This window comes from Schistocerca piceifrons, chromosome 11 (genome assembly GCF_021461385.2).
Source record: "Schistocerca piceifrons isolate TAMUIC-IGC-003096 chromosome 11, iqSchPice1.1, whole genome shotgun sequence".
In the NCBI taxonomy this organism is placed as follows: domain Eukaryota; kingdom Metazoa; phylum Arthropoda; class Insecta; order Orthoptera; family Acrididae; genus Schistocerca; species Schistocerca piceifrons.
Window position 1 is genome coordinate 53,734,592 of NC_060148.1, and position 16,640 is coordinate 53,751,231.

Sequence of the window (16,640 nt, forward strand, 5' to 3'; positions counted from 1 at the left end):
GGAGGCCAATCAGCTGCTGATATCGCCTGCACACGCTGTACACGGTACGGAAACAACTGGTTCTCCCGTAGCACTCTCCATACAGTGACGTGGTCAACGTTACCTTGTGCAGCAGCAACTTCCCTGACGCTGACATTAGGGTTATCGCCAACTGCACGAAGAATTGCCTCGTCCATTGCAGGTGTCCTCGTCGTTCTAGGTCTTCCCCAGTCGCGAGTTGTAGGCTGGAATGTTCCGTGCTCCCTAAGACGCCGATCAATCGCTTCGAACGTCTTCCTGTCGGGACACCTTCGTTCTGGAAATCTGTCCCGATACAAACGTACCGCGCCACGGCTATTGCCCCGTGCTAATCCGTACATCAAATGGGCATCTGCCAACACCGCATTTGTAAACATTGCACTGACTGCAAAACCACGTTCGTGATGAACACTAACCTGTTGATGCTACGTACTGATGTGCTTGATGCTAGTACTGTAGAGCAATGAGTCGCATGTCAACACAAGCACCGAAGTCAACATTACCTTCCTTCAATTGGGCCAACTCGCGGTGAATCGAGCAAGTACAGTACGTACTGACGAAACTAAAATGAGCTCTAACATGGAACTGAAGCGTTCCCTGACACATGTCCACATAACATCTTTTCTTTATTTGTGTGTGAAGAATGTTTCCTGAAAGTTTGGCCGTACCTTTTTGTAACACGCTGTAGAAGGCAGGGCTGAACCATGGCTGCAGACGTGTGTACAGGCGAATGTTGACACAACTGTGGAGCAACTGAGCACACAGATGAACTGAGGGGCCACTGACAGTGTCCTCTCGACATAAATGCCGCATCTAGACCTCTGCAGCAGGCACCTGGTTTGTGGACCCGTGCTTGACTGTTGAACTTCCACACCAGTACCACAACAGGTGGCTTTTTCAGTTATGTAGTCCTGTCTTACAGACCACACAATGACAGATCCTAGCATGAGAGTCCCAATCGGCGGCGTTTATACAGCCACAGCCAATTCCTGCTGCTGCGTCTTTCCATTCTGATGCTATTAAGAATCGCTATGTCAACGTATTCACCCTTTCAACAGCTTTCGAACTGTGTTAATATAGTACATCATTCCGTTTAGGAAAATGTATTGCCCCCTATACTTTGATTGAAATAACAGTTACCCATACAACAAAATTACATTGCCCTTCAGCCTACTATCGTTTCCCAAAATTCTCGCTCCAATATCTCGAATCTTTCATGAAATATAAAGGGCGCACATTTTCGCTGATAAACCTTCCTCCCCACCCGAAACCCCACTGGTCTTTTTTGAAACTAAAATTTATTCGAACCGGCCATGAACATTTCCCGTTTTTCATATATTCTTACAGTAAAATCATGAATTCCCCTTTTTAAAGTAGAGAAAATTAAATAAACGAATATAAGAGCCAATGCAATGGAGTGTTATATGAAAAGTAGCAACTTGCTTTATTCAAAGAGTTTCTAACGAACGTCGCTTTTGTTTCACAACCACTACAGCAACCCAACCACATATTGTTAACGTTTTTAGCTTCTGGCAGTCTTTAGCATCTGTTGGTCTTTGTGTCCGAAATTTTAGTGTCCGAGCTTTTAACATCTCATTACCGAGTATTCGCCTCCATTAAGTTTGTGCACCACTGCGTCAAACAGTCCACTTCATTGGAAGTCGGGCAAATTAAAAGTAAATCTCTGTTCGTTTAATTTTTTGTTAAAAATACGAAAACTGACAGAACTGAGATGACGCTAACGTCCATAGAACTTCTTAATCGATAAATGATCGATATCATTAATTTAAATTTAAAAACTTCAGTTGTTGCCAAAGCTACTATTCAGACATCACACTGCAGCTTGACTTTCAGCTATACACCCTGTGTGGACATTAATTATCGAGCTAAAGTGTCACGACTCATAGGAGTGAACCATATCAAAGAAATAGCTTTAATAAAAACCTACTTGAGGACAAGCTATAGATCCGTACAATTTCGAAGACAGTGTCATGAGAAGTGAACTCTGTATTGGATTATCTCTGGACTACAATAATAATAATAATCCTTTATTCCCCACCAATATTGAATAATTGTCAATAGACAAAACATCACAGTGTGTTAAATGAACCCTGTGTCCGTAATGAAATTTCCACTCTGCAATGTTGTGCGTACTGACATGAAACTTCCTGGCCGATTAAAACTGTGTGCCAGACTGAGACTCGAGCTGGAAACCTTTGCCTTTCGCGGGCAAGCGCTCTACTAACTGAGCTACCCAAGCACAACTCCTGTCCTGTCCTCACAGCTGTACTTCCACGAACGGCGAAGGTCCCGAGTTCGACTCTCAGTCTGGCACACAGTTTTAATCTGCCAGTAAGCTTGAAACGCTGCGTCGTTTGAAGGAATTACCTTGTGCACATGTGCTACGCTACCCAAAGATATCCACCCATTCTGAGATGCGGGTTGGTCGCCTAGTAACTGTTAATGAGCATCTTTGGTGGGAACTGCTAAACAATGCAGGTACCCAATAGCAATAATTTGAATAGAAACTTACTAACGAAAGACACTTTAAAAGATTTGTGTAGCGCCGAATATAGACTCAAATTACTGCAAAGAGCAGACGTTATCAACAAATTTTGTCTGCAATAACAGATAGCATCATGCCGCCTCACTTCCACATATCTTGACAAGGTGAAGAATACTGGTAGAGCATAGAAAAACGACGTCACACTTTCGCTGATCGTGGGTGTGCCAGTAGGCAGCAATAGGAGGCAGCACACTCCGTAACACATAGAATGTCACAGGGGGCTTCACCTTTTTAACAGTTCTGGAATTATTTTTTTCTTTATTTATATGGGATTTATGCACTGTAACACATACACTCCTGGAAATGGAAAAAAGAACACATTGACGCCGGTGTGTCAGACCCACCATACTTGCTCCGGACACTGCGAGAGGGCTGTACAAGCAATGATCACACGCACGGCACAGCGGACACACCAGGAACCGCGGTGTTGGCCGTCGAATGGCGCTAGCTGCGCAGCATTTGTGCACCGCCGCCGTCAGTGTCAGCCAGTTTGCCGTGGCATACGGAGCTCCATCGCAGTCTGTAACACTGGTAGCATGCCGCGACAGCGTGGACGTGAACCGTATGTGCAGTTGACGGACTTTGAGCGAGGGCGTATAGTGGGCATGCGGGAGGCCGGGTGGACGTACCGCCGAATTGCTCAACACGTGGGGCGTGAGGTCTCCACAGTACATCGATGTTGTCGCCAGTGGTCGGCGGAAGGTGCACGTGCCCGTCGACCTGGGACCGGACCGCAGCGACGCACGGATGCACGCCAAGACCGTAGGATCCTACGCAGTGCCGTAGGGGACCGCACCGCCACTTCCCAGCAAATTAGGGACACCGTTGCTCCTGGGGTATCGGCGAGGACCATTCGCAACCGTCTCCATGAAGCTGGGCTACGGTCCCGCACACCGTTAGGCCGTCTTCCGCTCACGCCCCAACATCGTGCAGCCCGCCTCCAGTGGTGTCGCGACAGGCGTGAATGGAGGGACGAATGGAGACGTGTCGTCTTCAGCGATGAGAGTCGCTTCTGCCTTGGTGCCAATGATGGTCGTATGCGTGTTTGGCGCCGTGCAGGTGAGCGCCACAATCAGGACTGCATACGACCGAGGCACACAGGGCCAACACCCGGCATCATGGCGTGGGGAGCGATCTCCTACACTGGCCGTACACCACTGGTGATCGTCGAGGGGACACTGAATAGTGCACGGTACATCCAAACCGTCATCGAACCCATCGTTCTACCATTCCTAGACCGGCAACGGAACTTGCTGTTCCAACAGGACAATGCACGTCCGCATGTATCCCGTGCCACCCAACGTGCTCTAGAAGGTGTAAGTCAACTACCCTGGCCAGCAAGATCTCCGGATCTGTCCCCCATTGAGCATGTTTGGGACTGGATGAAGCGTCGTCTCACGCGGTCTGCACGTCCAGCACGAACGCTGGTCCAACTGAGGCGCCAGGTGGAAATGGCATGGCAAGCCGTTCCACAGGACTACATCCAGCATCTCTACGATCGTCTCCATGGGAGAATAGCAGCCTGCATTGCTGCGAAACGTGGATATACACTGTACTAGTGCCGACATTGTGCATGCTCTGTTGCCTGTGTCTATGTGCCTGTGGTTCTGTCAGTGTGATCATGTGATGTATCTGACCCCAGGAATGTGTCAATAAAGTTTCCCCTTCCTGGGACAATGAATTCACGGTGTTCTTATTTCAATTTCCAGGAGTGTAGAATGTCACAGGGGGCTTCACCTTTTTAATAGTTCTGGAATTATTTTTTTCTCTATTTCTATGGGATTTATAATCCGTAACACATAGAATGTCACAGGGGGCTTCACCTTTTTAACAGTTCTGGAATTGACATCTCGTGGAAATCGGGTTTTCTGTCGGATATCAGCCTCTTCCGAACATGATATTTCGACATCATTACTTGACATCTTCATCAGGTGTTTTCTGAGACAGTCTCAGGGACACCTGATGAAGACGTCAAGTAATGACGTCGAAATATCGTATTTGGAAGATGCTGATATCCGGCAGAAAACCCGATTTCCACGAGATGTCATCAAATCGCCAGGAAAGTCTAAGAAATTACAGTTCTGGAATTATTTTTTCTCTATTTATATGGGATTTATTTGTTGTCATGATGTTTATGTTTAATGAGCTTCTGAACCAACATTGCAGCAGTGGATGCAGATTGGGCTGCATTTGTGAAATTCCATGTATCTGAAACAATATAGATTGTGTAAAGGCCTGAATGACACAGAGGAGTCTCAGAGTGGGAAGTGACTCCAAAGAACTCTAGCCGGCCGGTTTCACCGCCAGACTCCCACCCCGCAAGCAGCAGCAGCATCTGAAGTGCAGCGAGAGGTTTGTTTACGTTTGTTTGGCTTTTGTTCTGGCAGCCATACCGGACTGGTGCTGCTGCCTGGCGACGAGGGCGCCCAGCGAGATGGCGAGCGCGCCGGCCACCAGGAGCGCCACTGTCGCCACCAGCGTCAGCCCGCGCTCCATGGCGGTGCGGCGACCCCACCACGTGGGGTTCCTGCAACACGGCAGAGCAGAGGGACCCAGTCAGCACTGTGACACGGCATGACACGACATGACTGCTTGTCCTAGCTCATCACAGAAACAGAAAATGACAATGGGATAATCACTAAAATGTAGGCTTTCACGGCCGGAAATGTCACGTCCATTATTGCTCGAGTATCATGTCGTTTTTGGAAACACAGAATCTACTCTGTAGGAATCAACATGGATTCCGGAAACAGCGATCATGTGAGACGCAACTCGCTTTATTTGTTCGTGAGACCCAGAAAATATTAGATACAGGCTCCCAGGTAGATGCTATTTTCTTTGACTTCCGGAAGCAAACAGAACACAGCGTGTTGTTATCAATGGAGAGACGTTAAAGTAACGTCTCGCGTGCCACGAAGGAGCGTTATGGGACCATTGGTTTTCACAATATATATAAATGACCTAGTAGATAGTGTCGGAAGTTCCGTGCGGCTTTTCGCGGATGATGCTGTAGTATACAGAGAAGTTGCAGCATTAGAAAATTGTAGCGAAATGCAGGAAGATCTGCAGCGGATAGACACTTGGTGCAGGGAGTGGCAACTGACCCTTAACGTAGACAAATGTAATGTATTGCGAATACGTAGAAAGAAGGATCCTTTATTGTATGATTATATGATAGCGGAACAAACACTGGTAGCAGTTATTTCTGTAAAATATCTGGGAGTATGCGTGCGGAACGATTTGAAGTGGAATGATCATATAAAATTAATTGTTGGTAAGGCGGGTACCAGGTTGAGATTCTTTGGGAGAGTCCTTAGAAAATGTAGTCCATCAACAAAGGAGGTGGCTTACAAAACACTCGTTCGACCTATACTTGAGTATTGCTCAACAGTGTGGGATCCGTACCAGATCAGGTTTACGGAGGAGATAGAGAAGATCCAAAGAAGAGCGGCGCGTTTCGTCACAGGGCTATTTGGTAACCGTGATAGCGTTACGGAGACGTTTAGCAAACTCGAGTGGCAGACTCTGCAAGAGAGGCGCTCTGCATCGCGGTCTAGCTTGCTCGCCAGGTTTCGAGAGGGTGCGTTTCTGGATAAGGTATCGAATATATTGCTTCCCCCTACTTATACCTCCCGAGGAGATCACGAATATAAAATCAGAGAGATTCGAGCGCGCACGGAGGCTTTCAGACAGTCGTTCTTCCCGCGAACCATACGCGACTGGAACATAAAAGGGAGGTAATGACAGTGGCACGTGAAGTGCCCTCCGCCATACGCCGTTGGGTGGCTTGCGGAGTACAAATGTAGATGTAGATCTGGATGTAGATAATTATCCAGGCTGTTATGCTGTGGTCGGTTGATGAATTCTGTGTCAGTTCCCAACGTTTCGTCCCCTTCTTCAAGGGGGTCTGTAGAACAGTGAGGATATTAGCCAATGCAAAACCGACGAAGAGTAATATAACTGTGGGTGAGAGAAGAGCTTTAAAACTCCTGAATGACGACGATAGTATTTTGATTCTGCCAGCTGACAAAGGAAGCGCAACGGTGATTGTGGATGTGGCTATCAGAGTAAAATTACTGATATACTGGATCCGCAAGCATACAGGAAGCTGAATAAGGACCCCACTAACAACGTTCATAGAACTGGGTCGCAGTTAATAAAAAAGTCCTCCATTGAAGAGAGTGTACCGAAAGCTCTCTGCGATTCGGTTGCACTACCACCGAGGCTTCAAAATTCATAAAGGAAATGTTCCGTTAAGACCGATACTAAGTGTCATTGGTTCGCCCACCTACTCGTTAGCCAAGTTTTTGACTACGCTGTTAAAACCACGTGTGGGCCGTACGGGCTCTTATATAAAGAATTCGACACAGTTCATCAGCAGATTGAATGGCATAGTGGTCCAGCCGGAGGACATATTGGTCAGCTTCGATGTGGTATCGCTGTTTACCATGGTTCCACTTAATGATGTATTGGAAGAGCTGGATCGAGTTTTTCCTGCCGATATTTCAGAACGGTTTAAGTGTTGTTTAACGAACACATACTTCAAGTGGAATGAACAGTTTTATGAGCAAACGGATGGCGTGGCTATGGGAAGCCCCCTAAGTCCCGTAATTGCAAACTTCTTTATGGAGAAATTCGAAGAACAGGCCTTAGGTACTGCCAGCAAGAAACCAAATGTATGGTTCCGATACGTGGATGACACGTTTGTGCTATGGAGACATGGCAGGGAGGAACTAAGCCGCTTCCACGAACATCTGAATAGTATAAACTTTAGAATTCAGTTTGCAATGGAGGAAGAGGTAGACGGCAAATAACATTTCCTCGATGCGCTTGTTTTCAGAAACGAAAATGGTAGTTTGGGCCGCTCAGTATACCGCAAACCCACACACACGGACCGTTATTTGCACCGGGGTTCGGACCACCACCCACAACAGAAGCGGGGTGTTATCAAGACGTTAGCGCACAGACCTAGAAATATTTATGAACCTGAGTTGCTCGACGCTGAGATGGAACATCTCCACAATGCACTAATGAAGAACAGATATTCGTCCGCCGAATTAAAACGTGCGTTGAGACAGCCACGCAGAAACCATACTGACGTACAGGCTACTGCAAAATCTAAGGTTTTCCTGCCGTTTGTTAAGAATGTAACGGAAAGAATACGGAGGATCTTGACGAAGCGGAATATTACCGTAATTTACAAGCCCACCAGGAAGATACAGGAATACCTTAAGCCTGCCAAGGACGCTCGCAAAGCACTGGAAAAAGCTGGAGTGTATAGGATCCCATGCAGCTGTGGACATGTTTATGTGGGTAGAACTAAAAGAAGTTTCTAAACGTTTGGAAGAGCACAAGGGAAATTGTAGAAGAGGAGAAACGGAACGATCAGCTGTTGCGGAGCATGCTTTCCAGCCAGGGAACCACAATATTCGTTTCGAGGAGACGCAAGTACTAGCGGCCACAAGCGGATATTACGAAAGGCTCTACAGGGAGGCAATCGAAATCGCTAAACACCCAAATAATTTCAACCCAAAGGAGGAGGGCGTGAAATTAAACGGTATATGGATGCCGGTGTTAAAGAAGATGTGTACCACCCGTCCACTACTGGCTGATGGCAACGGCGATCGACGGCAGCGGACAGCGGCCAATTGCACTGACGTTTTCAAAACACGTGACGTCACGCCGCGGCGCGGACACGGAATTTGGCGGCAGTCAGTAGCGAGCCAGTGGGTGTGTTGAACCTTCCATCGAGCTACGGACCCCCTTGAAGATGTCTGCCGCAGACGGGGACGAAACGTTGGGAATTGACACAGAATTCATCAACCGACCACGGCATAACAGCCCGGATAATTATAATGGACAATGGGATAATCTCCTTGGATGCTTTCGTTCTCATCAGGGGTGTAGCAGTACCGAGTAAATTTTATCGCTGTATGTACACTGGTGTCCAAAATTATAGCAACAAACAGGAATATGGCAATGTTGCATTTATTTTGCCACAAAACAGTATAAACAGGTGATAGCACAGTAGGAAGAATGTAAATAATACATAACGTAATCAGCTGCAACATGCATAACGTTAGACAAAAATATTCTTCGTTTTTTTTTCAACTTAAAGGATTTGCACCCACATTCTGACAATTGCTTAATATGTTCAGTATCGGTTGTGACCACCTCTGGCAGCAATACAGACCTGACAACGACGGAGCATGCTGTGAATGATGTCATCAATATCACACTGAGGCAGTAACGCCCATTCTTCCTGCAGAGCTGCTCGCAAGTGTTGGAGAGTGATTAGTGGATGCTGACGTGATGCGAGCCGTCTCCACAGTGCATCCCAGACATACTCTATGGGATTAAAATGTTGTGACTTGGCAAGACAGCCAAGCCACTACGAGGTGAAGCCGAAAGGCACTCGTTAAAGCTCACGCAGGATGGCGTGAGGTCTGGAACAGGTCAGGGATATGAGACTAGCAAAAATAGTACGTATCTGTTGGAATACTTAACTTTAATCCATAATTGGTGAACATCGGTCTGACGGTACATGCATCACAAGATAAATAGCAATTGATAATGGCGCCTTGCTAGGTCGTAGCAAATGACGTAGCTGAAGGCTATGCTAACTATCGTCTCGGCAAATTAGAGCGTAATTTGTTAGTGAACCATCGCTAGCAAAGTCGGCTGTACAACTGGGGCGAGTGCTAGCAAGTCTCTCTAGACCTGCCGTGTGGCGGCGCTCGGTCTGCAATCACTGACAGTGGCGACATGCGGGTCCGACATATACCAACGGACCGCGGCCGATTTAAAGGCTACCACCTAGTGAGTGTGGTGTCTAGCGGTGACACCACATAAAATCCGCAGAGAGAGCAGGCCGCGCCATGGGTGCAATATCTTCCATTTCCTAAAAAGACATCAACCGCTAGTGCGCTATGAGGTCGAGAATTATTCGTCCATCATACCAAGTCTGGGCCCACAGCACCTTGCAACAACTACACGAGGTCCCAAGGTCTTGTCACGACACCTGACAGCACTCAAACCTTGCTGATTCACCAGTACAATTTCATGAAGAGGTGTTCCACAGGTCAATAAGATCCCTGCCCTCACCATAACGAAACGAAATAACGAAAAGTGTGAGGTGATCCACATGAGTTCCAAAAGAAATCCGTTGGAATTCGATTACTCGATAAATAGTACAAGTCTCAAGGCTGTCAATTCAACTAAGTACCTGGGTGTAAAATTTACGAATAACTTCAGCTGGAAAGACCACATAGATAATATTGTGGGGAAGGCGAGCCAAAGGTTGCGTTTCATTGGCAGGACACTTAGAAGATGCAACAAGTCCACTAAAGAGACAGCTTACACTACACTCGTTCGTCCTCTGTTAGAATATTGCTGCGCGGTGTGGGATCCTTACCAGGTGGGATTGACGGAGGACATCGAAAGGGTGCAAAAAAGGGCAGCTCGTTTTGTATTATCACGTAGTAGGGGAGAGAGTGTGGCAGATATGATACGCGAGTTGGGATGGAACTCATTAAAGCATAGACGTTTTTCGCCGCGGCGAGATCTATTTACGAAATTTCAGTCACCAACTTTCTCTTCCGAATGCGAAAATATTTTGTTGAGCCCAACCTACATAGGTAGGAATGATCATCAAAATAAAATAAGAGAAATCAGGGCTCGAACAGAAAGGTTTAGGTGTTCGTTTTTCCCGCGCGCTGTTCAGGAGTGTAATGGTAGGGAGATAGTATGATTGTGGTTCGATGAACCCTCTGCCAGGCACTTAAATGTGAATTGCAGAGTAATCATGTAGATGTAGATGTAGATTAGGGATCCTCCTCGATACTGGTCTCTTTCCACAATGTATGCGTCCAAGAATCGTGTTCCACGTTCTCTCCAGATGCTGGTCCACTGAGAATCACTCTCCAGGCCGAATTGGGAGTGATCTGTGGGAAGAACATTGGCCGCTGTTGGACGGTACAGGTAGCATGTCGACGACTGCGCTCTAGATGTTTCCTTCTGTGAAGACGCGTCAGAGGTACACACATAGCAGGTCTTCATCAATAAAGGCCACTGTGCTGAAGCCTTCTGGACAACGTTTGTCTCGCTACAACACGGCCGGTGGATGCTACGAGGTCAGATGGCAGTTGTGTCCTAACAGCCAAATAACGGGCCTCTCTTCTGAAGTCACACGTGCTCGGCCCTGCCCTGCTCTTCAGGATATGGTTTCGGTCTCTCGCAACATCCGAAAAGCAACACAACTATTCATTTTAAGCCGTGGGGCGACATCAGTTTGTGATGATCCTGCTTCCATTCTTCCTGTGTCCCTCCCCCGCAGACAGTGTGATAGGCGTCTTCACTGTTCCATACACTTACGTTTAGTGAAAAAAATACGAGCTTACGGAGTATCGGACCAGGTTTGTGATTGGATTCAGGATTTCCTAGAAGAAAGAACACAACATGTCATTCTTAACGGTTCAAAATCTGCAGATGTAGAGGTAATTTCGGGAGTACCGCAGGGAAGCGTGATAGGACCTTTATTGTTTACAATATACATAAATGGCTTAGTTGACAACATCGGTAGCTCCGTGAGGCTATTTGCAGATGACACGGTTGTCTACAAGAAAGTAGCAACATCAGAAGACTCGTACGTACTCCAGGAGGACCTGCAGAGGATTAATGCATGGTGCGACAGCTGGCAGCTTTCCCTAAACGTAGATAAATGTAATATAATGCGCATACATAGGGGCAGAAATCCATTCCAGTACGATTATGCCATAGGTGGTAAATCATTGGAAGCGGTAACGACCGTAAAATACTTAGGAGTTACTATCCGGAGCGATCTGAAGTGGAATGATCACATAAAACAAATAGTGGGAAAAGCAGGCGCCAGGTTGAGATTCATAGGAAGAATTCTAAGAAAATGTGACTCATCGACGAAAGAAGTAGCTTACAAAACGCTTGTTCGTCCGATTCTTGAGTATTGCTCATCAGTATGGGACCCTTACCAGGTTGGATTAATAGAAGAGATAGACATGATCCAGCGAAAAGCAGCGCGATTCGTCATGGGGACATTTAGTCAGCGCGAGAGCGTTACGGAGATGCTGAACAAGCTCCAGTGGCGGACACTTCAAGAAAGGCGTTACGCAATACGGAGAGGTTTATTATCGAAATTACGAGAGAGCACATTCCGGGAAGAGATGGGCAACATATTACTACCGCCCACATATATCTCGCGTAATGATCACAACGAAAAGATCCGAGAAATTAGAGCAAATACGGAGACTTACAAGCAGTCGTTCTTTCCACGCACAATTCGTGAATGGAACAGGGAAGGGGGGATCAGATAGTGGTACAATAAGTACCCTCCGCCACACACCGTAAGGTGGCTCGCGGAGTATAGATGTAGATGTAGATGTAGATACTGTACCGCCTGTGACTGTGTACACAGCGACTGTGGGTGTGGGGCTACCCGGCAAACACTACCCTGCTTGATACGTGCCCTGACGTCATCTCAGGCGTGGTTGTCCGTTGACAGAGCGCCATCTTCCGTGCAGAACACGATTGTACGGACATCTGTTGCAGTTTGTATGATTATATCGCGAATTAGACACAGGACAGGGAAACAGTAGTTTGTTGCTTTAATTCTGGTCACCAGTGTATTTAGTACTGTTGAAACGCTAGGGACATTGATAAAATATCGATATTCCTTGGAAGAAATATCATTATAAACTGGCGATTTGGACTTACACTATATATTGATACATCGATATCGGTGGCAATATCGAGTGCCGATAATTTTATTATATACACTACTGGCCATTAAAATTGCTACACCAAGAAGAAATGCAGATGATAAACGGGTATTCATTGGACAAATATATTGTACAAGAACTGACATGTGATTACATTTTCGCGCAATTTCGGTGCATAGAACCCGAGAAATCAGTACCCAGAAGAACCAGCTCTGGCCGTAATAACGGCCTTGGTACGCCTGGGCATTGAGTCAAACAGAGCTTGGATAGCGTGTACAGGTACAACTGCCCATGCAGCTTCAACACGATACCACAGTTCATCAAGAGTAGTGACTGGCGTATTGTGACGAGCCAGTTGCTCGGCCACCATTGACCAGACGTTTCCGATTGGTGAGAGATCTGGAGAATGTGCTGGCCAGGGCAGCAGTCGAACATTTTCTGTATCCAGAAAGGCCCTTACAGGACCTGCAACATGCGGTCGTGCATTATCCTGCTGAAATGTAGGCCTTCGCAGGGATCGAATGAAGGTAGAGCCACGGGTCGTAACACATCTGAAGTGTAACGTCCACTGTTGAAAGTGCCGTCAATGCGAACAAGAGGTGACCGAGATGTGTAACCAATGGCACCCCATACCATCACGCAGGGTGATACGCCATTACGGCGATGACGAATACACGCTTCCAATGTGCGTTCACCGCGATGTCGCCAAACACGGATGCGACCATCGTGATGCTGTAACCGAACCTGGATTCATCCGAAAAAACGGCGTTTTGCCATTCGTGCACCCAGGTTCGCCGTCGAGTACACAATCGCAGGCGCTCCTGTCTGTGATGCAGCGGCAAGGGTAACCGCAGCCACGGTCTCTAAGCTGATGGTCCATGCTGCTGCAGACGTCGTCGAACTGTTCGTGCAGATGGTTGTTGTCTTGCAAACGTCCCCATCTGTTGACTCAGGAATCGAGACGGGGCTGCACGATCCGTTACAGCCGTGTGGATAAGATGCCTGTCATCTCGACTGCTACTGATACGAGGCCGTTGGGATCCAGCACGGCGTTCCGTATTACCCTCCTGAACCCACCGATTCCATATTCTGCTAACAGTCATTGGATCTCCATCAACGCGAGCAGCAGTGTCGCGATACGATAAACCGCAATCGCGATAGGCTACAATCCGACCTTGTGTGAATTCTCTGAAAAGCAATTGTAGATGTCACAAAAGAAGAAGCACTCCGATTACACAGGGGCGGGGAGGAGGGGGGGGAGGAGGGAAGGGTAAAGGTGTGAATGGGACAGGAAAATTTCCGATGTGAAGCAGTAGCACATTAGCTGTGTGAATCACCATTTTTAACGTAACTAGTGTGCTGTTTCTTCACATTCACAGTTTCTGCGGCGCGTGGAGACGTGTGACGGTAAATGCTGACGTATTCGGCGCAACCAACAGAAACTGCAACGTTTAGCCTCACCACGCAATTTTAAGACCACAACTTCTAGGCATATCGTTTGCAGAAATGAAAGAACAGGGAAGCCGACATGAAGTTTTCCAGAGAAAACCGATACGTGACGAAACCGAACAACACACCCATGGGACAACTACTGTGCAACATTCAGTTATCATTCTTACCAAAGTGGTTATCGCCAAGTGAACGTTCATCGTTTCCCTTTCAGTTCTTGCTCTGAGGGGGGATAAGCATGCTGCTAGCTTGTTGACGTAAAAAATATCTAATAAGAAAACAGTAATTAAATACACAGCTCTAAAACCGGCGGTATATTTACAACGTGCAATCGATATTTACATAGTCAGGTATGTCGATATTTTTTCCTTCAATATATTGATAATTTTTTGCGATTTATGAAGGGCCGGTATTGATATCTTTTTGCCCGCATCTCGTGGTCGTGCGGTAGCGTTCTCGATTCCCGGCGGGGTCAGGGATTTTCTCTGCCTCGTGATGGCTGGGTGTTGTGTGCTGTCCTTAGGTTAGTTCGGTTTAAGTAGTTCTAAGTTCTAGGGGACTGATGACCATAGCTGTTAAGTCCCATAGTGCTCAGAGCCATTTTTTTATATCTTTTTTATATATCGATGTATCGGACTCCCGATATTTTTAAAAATATCAGCAGTCCTATAGGCGCATACCCACTACATTACTAATTACTTTCATTAGTGAATGTCATTAGGTGTAATTTTTTTTAACACTTCTTGGGCACAAACCCCGAATGAATGTGCCTGTCAGCACAAATCATGTCTTACTTTATTTCCTGGCACTGCTCCGGAAAGAAAAGCTCACCAGTTTCGTCTTTCCCACTGCGCGGTGATTGCACTATAGTAATGCGAACTCACGTAGTAAGTGACAGAAACGTGTTCGGTACTTCCTGTCACAGCTGACGAAGCCTGCTGAGAATAAGAAACCGGAGCAATACGATAACTGCCAGTTCTGCCCAAGCTGAACAGGAAATCTTGGCTCTGAAGAAAACGTGCGACTAAGTAAAAGTTTCCAGTAGCAACGAAACGGTATTTCGAGTCTCGTGGCGTATTTGTTACTGGATAAGGAACACACACGGTGTGCTGCAGCCTAGTTATGACAGAGATCGACAGGAGGTTGCAATACAAAGATTTTTTTGGGGCGTTACGCGTACAGACAGACGCTTACATAACAGCTGTGATCGTGAACCACAGCAAAGGTGCAGTGACAGAAGTCTTTGTTGGTTGATTTGGGAAAGGGGACCAAACAGCGAAGTCGTCGGTGCCATCGGATTAGGGAGGGATGGGGAAGGAAGTCGGCAGTGCGCTTTCAAAGGAACCATCCCGGCATTGGCGTGAAAAGACTTAGATAAATCGGGGAGAACCTAAATCAGAATGGCAGGACTCGGGTTTCAACCGTCGTCATCTCGAAAGCGAGTCCACTGGCCCAACCACTGCGACACCTCGCGCGGTCGCATCTGTCGGCAAGTGTGTGCACACTGGAAGAGAAGCGTGAAAACGTGGATGAAGGAACACAACACTTCCAGTCAGGAAAAGCAAGCAATTCTGCTTTCGCAGAACATGCTATTCAGTCGGGAAACAGTGAACTTTTTAGACCAAAAAATTTATCTAAAATGGCTAACTATTAACCACGGCGCCGGCCGCGATGGGCAAGCGGTTCTAGGCGCTTCAGTCCGGAACCGCGCGACTGCGTGACCTACGGTCACAGGTTCGAATCCTGCCTCGGGCATGGATGTGTGTGATGTCCTTAGGTTAGTTAGGTTTAGGTAGTACTAAGTTCTAGGGCACTGATGACCTCAGATGTTAAGGCCCCATAGTGCTCAGAGCCATTAACCACGACTGTATAGAGAAGCCATCAAAATATATAAACACGGGGACCATTTTAATAGAAAATAAGCCCGAAATAGAAAAGAAGCCCCGAAACATGTTGATACACGGACAGAAGCTCTACAGAAGCGATATGCACTGAAGCGCCAGAGAAACTGGTATAGACATGCGTACTCAAATACAGAGATATGTAAACAGGCAGAATGCGGCGCTGCGGTCGGCAACGCCTGTATCACACAAGTGTCTGGCGCACTTGTTAGATCGCTTACTGCTGCTGCAATGGCCGCTTATCAAGATTTAACGTGTTGTTACAGTGGGCGCACGGGCGATGGGACACAGCATCTCCAGCCGCGCGGGATTAGCCGAGCGGTCAAAGGCGCTGCAGTCATGGACTGTGCGGCTGATCCCGGCGGAGGCTCGAGTCCTCCCTCGGGCATGGATGTGTGTGTTTGTCCTTAGGATAAGTCAAGTTAAGTAGTGTGTAAGCTTAGTGACTGATGACCTTAACAGTTAAGTCCCATAATACACTCCTGGAAATTGAAATAAGAACACCGTGAATTCATTGTCCCAGGAAGGGGAAACTTTATTGACACATTCCTGGGGTCAGATACATCACATGATCACACTGACAGAACCACAGGCACATAGACACAGGCAACAGAGCATGCACAATGTCGGCACTAGTACAGTGTATATCCACCTTTCGCAGCAATGCAGGCTGCTATTCTCCCATGGAGACGATCGTAGAGATGCTGGATGTAGTCCTGTGGAACGGCTTGCCATGCCATTTCCACCTGGCGCCTCAGTTGGACCAGCGTTCGTGCTGGACGTGCAGACCGCGTGAGACGACGCTTCATCCAGTCCCAAACATGCTCAATGGGGGACAGATCCGGAGATCTTGCTGGCCAGGGTAGTTGACTTACACCTTCTAGAGCACGTTGGGTGGCACGGGATACATGCGGACGTGCATTGTCCTGTTGGAACAGCAAGTTCCCTTGCCGG

At 47.2% G+C, this 16,640-nt stretch overlaps 1 protein-coding gene across 2 annotated transcripts in view; it reads right to left on the reverse strand.

The window, feature by feature from the left end:
• The window catches only part of LOC124720034 (neprilysin-2-like), a 244,725-nt gene that overhangs the window by 138,071 nt on the left and 90,014 nt on the right, over positions 1–16,640 (reverse strand). For both annotated transcript variants that reach the window (XM_047245283.1, XM_047245284.1), the window contains exon 2: positions 4,978–5,111. In XM_047245283.1, coding sequence (XP_047101239.1) covers positions 4,978–5,111 — 134 coding nt within the window. The remainder of the gene's footprint in view (positions 1–4,977; positions 5,112–16,640) is intronic.